The sequence below is a fragment of the Ovis canadensis genome, chromosome 3 (assembly GCF_042477335.2).
Source record: "Ovis canadensis isolate MfBH-ARS-UI-01 breed Bighorn chromosome 3, ARS-UI_OviCan_v2, whole genome shotgun sequence".
Classification (NCBI taxonomy): domain Eukaryota; kingdom Metazoa; phylum Chordata; class Mammalia; order Artiodactyla; family Bovidae; genus Ovis; species Ovis canadensis.
The window spans coordinates 8,014,778-8,020,820 of record NC_091247.1 but is presented as its reverse complement, the minus strand read 5'-3'; the positions used below and the strand labels follow the sequence as shown (position 1 = coordinate 8,020,820).

The 6,043-nt window shown below is 50.7% G+C and overlaps 1 protein-coding gene across 1 annotated transcript; it reads left to right on the top strand.

Annotated features, from left to right (window-relative positions):
• Positions 1 to 2: 2 nt before the first annotated feature.
• Positions 3 to 5,018, top strand: SWI5 (SWI5 homologous recombination repair protein; the record flags this gene model as incomplete). The annotated part of the gene is made up of 5 exons (XM_069581903.1): positions 3 to 146; positions 433 to 528; positions 2,626 to 2,747; positions 3,778 to 3,872; positions 4,710 to 5,018. Coding segments are annotated over 5 exons (522 nt in total), but the record flags the coding sequence as incomplete, so codon positions are not given.
• Between the last annotated feature and the right edge of the window lie 1,025 nt (positions 5,019 to 6,043).

Below are 6,043 nucleotides of genomic sequence, written 5' to 3'. Positions count from 1 at the left end.
AGCTACGCTTTGTGACGTTTCTAGTCTCCGTCACAGGATTCCAAGTACCTGGCGGACCTGAGGAGACTCGTTTCCGTCCTCGCTCTGGACCCTCCTTCTCTGCAGCGCCCCCCGAGTCGGGGGCCCCGGACGCCAGGGCTGAGGAGGTGGGCAAGGAGCTGATAGCAGGGGGAAAGCACATCTCTTCCCAGTCCCTTTTCGTGACACCCCTGTAGCTCTGCCTGAGACTTTCTCTCCTCAGAGATCACCTCCATAGACGCACCCCCCGCCCCGCCATCCACTCCAACACTCCTCCCTGTCAGAAACTCCCCTTTTTCGAGAATCCCTACCCTGATCCCAGAACCATTCTCTGTCCCCTTCCCAACCGGATCCAGTCCGGGTTCACAGCTGTTCCTCCTCTCCACACCCCCACAGTACCCCTTTCCTCCCCAGGCGGCCTCTAGGTCCAATCAGACTTCTTCCCTCGGCTTCCTCTGCAGGATTCAACCAGGACTTTCCAAAAGTTGCGGCGGGGCCTTCCGATCCTCTGTGAGTATGTATGCCTGTGCCCCCTCCCTGCCCTCCCCCCTGCATGCTGCTCCCAGCCCTTCCCTCCTTCCCTAACAGCGGCTGACCCACCCCCCAGCCCTCCTCGGGGTCTTCCCCCCAGCTGACCTGATTCCACAGAGAAACTCCAGGTCATTTCTCAGTCCTTCCCCATCATCTTTTCCTCCTGCCCGCCAGGCTTCAGAGAAGAAACAGCGTTCCTGTCCTTTGTCAGGGTTACCCGAGACCCTACAAAGGGGCTCTGTCTCTCCTCCTCCGTGACATCGCCACAAGTGGTTGGCTGGTTTTGTTCTTTTCACACCACCCTCCTTCCCTCACCCATTCCACCCACGTGGAAACCACTCTCATTCCCTCAAACACAGGTGCTCTCTCCTGCCCTACAGCACTTGCATATGCTGTCCCTTGTGTGGAATACTTTTTTCCAGCTTTTTGCCAAACTGATGCCTCCTCAGCCTTTAAAGTTGAGCTTCCTCAGAGGAGTCTCAGCTCCACTTCAGGCTCGGGCCACTTGCTCTGTTAGGTGCCCCCTTAGCGCACTGTACTTCAACTTCAAAACAGTTTCCAGACTGCTAGGTAGTGAATTGGTTGTTTTTCCTTCATTCATTCACTTGGTGAATTCATTCGAAATAGTGCTTTCTATGTGCCAGGTCGGGGCTTCCCTGGTGGCTTAGATGGTAAGGAATCCACTTGCAACGCTGGAGACCCAGGTTCGATTTCTGGGTTGGGAAGATCCCTTGGAGAAGGGAATGGCCACCCGCTCCAGTATTCCTTTTTTTTTTTTTTTCTTCCACTCCAGTATTCTTGCCTGGAGAATTCCATGGACAGAGGAGCCTGGCGGGCCACAGTCCATGGGGTCACAGAGTCTGACACTACTGAAGCGACTTACTTATGTGCTAGGTCCTATTGTAGACACAGGGCCATCAGCTGTGAAAAAAACAGAGTCCCTGCCCTCATGGTGTTCACCCTCCAGGGGTATAAGGCCATCAGTGAAAATAATATTATTAATGAAATGTACAATGTGTCAGGTGGTGATAGATGTTAGAAAACATCAGGACAAGGGGTAGTGTGTGAGGCGGTTAGATGGGGTGGTAAGGGGAGTCACACTTTCTGATGAAGTGTGACTGGTGAGCCCAGCTTTCCATGGAAATATCTGGAGGAAGAGCATCATTGTTGGGTGTTGTATGTGTGGGACTAGGCTCTATGTTCCATGAAGGCAGGGGGCTGGGCTTGATGTCTTATCCATTGCTAAACCCCTGCAGCCTTTGGCAGTGCCTGGCAGCTAGTACTTACTCATGATTTGTTGACTGGTTAAAAACCCCAGTGTGGCTCCAACCAACATTTCCTGAAGATTAGCAGCATATCAGGCCCTGCCTTCACAGATTTTAGATGCAGAAAGGACAAAGGTGAACTGTAGCCCCAAGGAAGCATTTTGTTACCCAATTAGATTTTTTTTTTAATATTTATTTATTTGGCTGTACCAGGTCTTAGTTGCAGCATGTGGGTTCTAATTCCATGACCAGGGATCAAACCTGGGTTCCCTGTGTTGGGAGCATGGAGTCCTAGCCACTGGCCCACCAAGAAAATCCTCCAGTGAGGTTATTATCATAGACTGGAGAGGAGAATCCAAGAGGTAGACCTGAAGTGGATTCGCTAGGGTCAGATTGGGAACCAGGATGAGCCCTTTAGTTAAAGTTGGGTTTGGCTGAAAGTGAAAGGAAACCCTGAATAATGGTGGCTGAAACAGTCATCGGGGACCCCTGCCTCTATCATCCAAGACACGGTCCAACTCCCATCATCCCTCCACTGGCAGGAGGAAGAGGGCCACAGAAAGGTGTACCCTCTCCCCAGAAGGACAGTTCCCAGACATAGAATCTACTATTTCTGATTAAGTTCCACTTGCCAGAACTTAGTTATAGGACCACATCTAATTCCAAGGGAAGCTGGGAAATGTAGTCTTATTCTGGGTAGGGGTTGTCTGTTACCACCCTGAAGCAGGGAGTGGCTTTTGGGGGGACAACGTGGAGGTTCTGAATTGTAGATAATTGGTCAGTCTGGCTTCTGACTTTTTGTGCCACTCAGCGGCCATCTCTCAAACCTGGCCAGGCTGACAGGGCCAGCGAGGATTCTCTACAGCTTGACATTCAGAAACTCAAGGAGAAGAAGGACATGTTGGACAAGGAGATCTCCCAGCTATTATCAGAGTAAGTCTCGTTGGGTTCCTCAGTGTGCTTAGAATAACTTTTTTTGTGTGTATGGGGGTGGGTGACAGGGGTCATACCATGTGGCTTGTGGGATCTTAGTTCCCCAACCAGGGATTAAACCCAGGCCATAGCAGTGAAAGCACTGAGTCCTAATCACTGGACCACCAGGGAAGCTCTAGAAAACTTTTAACTAGTGCCCAGTAACTCATGGATGAGGATAAGAGGCTTGTGCAAGCTTCCTGATGGGAAGTGGGTGGCAGAGGATGAGATTAGATAGTATCACTGACTCAATATGGACATAAGTCTGAGCAAACTCAGGGAGATGGTGAAGGACAGGGAAGCCTGGCGTGCTGCAGTCCATGGGGTCTCAAAGAGTCCGATAGGACTTAGCGACTGAACAACAGCAATGGTAACTGAAACCTAGCTTAGCATAAAAACAGGACTGTGCCGTTGGCATCCAGCAGCCTCAGCAGCTGTCTCAGGTAAGGTGTGGTCAGGCTCGGGAGGACCAGGGGAACTGGGAGCTGAAAAGCTATAGGTCTCCCACTCTCTGTCTGGAACCCATAGTCTCTGCCTCTGCTTCTGTCCACACGTGGGCTCTGCCCTCCCTCTGAAAGTGGGTTTTCAGTGCCAAGGGGACACTGGCTCTTCCATACCTCCTGGGTTTTCCCACGTTTCTTGCTCCAGCCAAGGGCACAGATCAAGGAACCTTTGAATACCCGTGTCACACTTGAGCAGATTTGACTAACCACTCATGTGCCCATCTGTGAATCCCTCAACTCTGACCAGAGTTACATAGTACCAATGTGCCTGGAGACCCCTCCCTAAGGATACAGGGAGAATTTGCCAGGAGTGAGACAGTGGGCACAGGAGTGAGACGAGGGCAGGGTCTGTCTTGGCATTGCTGTGTTCCCAGTGCTGAGCACCCAGTAGGCCCTTAGTGAGTAAGGGCCTTATTACCTCTGAAGCTGGGAGCCTTATCAGCTTTCTTAACGATTCTCTCTCTCTCTCTCCCCATTTCCCACCCCAGAGGCTACAGTGTAGATGAACTGGAGGACCACATCTCCCAGCTCCACGAGTATAATGACATCAAGGATGCGGCCCAGATGCTGCTGGGAAGACTAGGTGAGAGAAGGTGGTCAGGGAAGGCCTCTCAGGAGACAGACCCCTGTCCGTGGGAGGAGAGACAAGTCTTTGAGGAAGCTGGAGGAATGGCATCACCAAATGGCAAGGGCAGAGGCTTCCCTGGCGGTCCAGCGGTTAGGACTTCACCTTCCCATGCAGGGTGTGCAGGTTCGATCCCTGGCTGAGGAGTTAAGATCCCACATGCCTCCAGGTCATAAAACAGGAGCGATATTGTAACAGATTCAATAAAGACTTTTAAAATGTGCTGTGTGCTATGCTAAGTTGCTTCAGTCACGTCAGACTCTTTGTGACTGTAAGCCCTCCGGGTTCCTCTGTCCATAGGATTCTCTAGGCAAGAATACTGGAGTGGGTTGCCATGCCCTCTTCCAGGGGATCTTCCCAACCCAGAGATCGAACCCGTATCTCTTACATCTCCTGCATTGGCAAGTGGGTTCTTTACCACTAGTGGCACCTGGTCCACATTAAAAAAAAAAAAATCTTATAGTGGTCAGACATGTACATGGGCCGGGGCTCGCAGCTAGTCAGACACAATGTCAGTGTGGATTTACATTTGCAGCTGGTGACTCTTGTCGTTCTGTGTGGAGAAAGGATTCTTGGGGAACTTTGCTTCCTCTGCCAAGTGGGTGAGGGTTCAGTGAGTCCAGTTTGGAATGAGTGGACAGGGCCCATAGTGGAGGAGCCTGGAAGGAATGGCAGGAAGATTATGTGGCCAACAAGGGGAGCAGGAAAAAAGTGCAGGAGGAGGTCCTGGGTGGGCCAGGGCTTTGGCCATTCTCCCTCCCACTTCGCTCACTGGACATCCTTCCTTCCTTCCAGCTGTGATCCGAGGTGTCACCACCAAGGAGTTGTATCCAGAATTTGGCCTAGACATGAATGACTGAGCTCACAGCCCTTTGCCCACGGCCCACTGGGACAGGCAGTTGCGGACATGAGAAGAAGCAGTGAAAGCCCAACCAGTGAACCCACAGGCTTTCCAGCAAGAAAACATCAGAAGCCCTTTTTCTAGAGAGCCCAAGCCAAGTCAGGAGGGAGCCCAGCTCCAAGGTTCCCGAAACATTCCAATGATACCTGTGTATGTGTATGTATCCTGTTTATAAATAAACGAGTGATTTTGGTTCAAATCTATATGCTGATTCCCTCTCTTCTGATAGCCCCCTGATCCTAACCTGGAAAAAGAGAGCCTGCCCCATGTGATAACAGGCTTCCACATGCCAGGGACTGTGCTAAGTCCATTACCTCCAATGCTTCAATCCATCCTATGAAGAATTAGTATTACTATCCCCATTTCACAGATGAGGAAATTGAGACTCAGAAAGGCACAGTGACTTGCCTAAAGTTAGACACCCAGTAAGTGGCCACACAGGGATTTGAGCCCAAGTCTTAACTCTGAAGTTTCTAGTGTGTAACTCTGCCTTTGTGAGCTGGGAAATGAGCAGGTAAGAGTTGAGAGTGAAATAGCAACATTGGCAGGAATTCCTCCCTAATCCACAGAACTAGGGTTCTAGTCCCCAGTTGAAACCCTCTGCCAATCGTGGGTGAGCTGTGGTCATTTCTTCATTGCACAATGCTCACCATGAACAGCCATCAACTGGCAGAAGTGCAACCTGAGTGTTGTGACTGCTCAGTGCAAACAAGAATAACAGGATTTCACTATTAATTAGTTATCCTGGCTATTTCCACTGCCCCTCTGCCTGGTCCATGCTGAACATTCTCATAAGATTCCAGATGTGATAGCAGTGCTTAGGGACAGGCTGTCATGAGGTTAAGTATAGTCTCTATCAGTAAAAACCAGCCATGCAAGTCAGGTCTGGGTTTGAATTCCAGCTCTGCCCACTTAACAAGCTGTGTGACCACGGGCAGCTAGCTTGGCCTCCATAAATAGAAATGACAATAGTACCGTATGTACGCATCAGGGCAATTTGCCTTAGCTGCCTTAACAGTCAGACCTCTTTGTCACTCAGTCATGTCCGACTCTGTGACCCCATGGGCTAGCCTGCCAGGCTCCTCTGTCAATGAGATTCTGCAGGCAAGAATACTGGAGTGGATAGCCATTCCCTTCTCCAGGGGATCTTCCTGACCCAGGGATTGAACCTGCGTCTCCTGCATTGCAGGCAGATTCTTTACTATCTGAGCCACCAGACTCCTTGGCT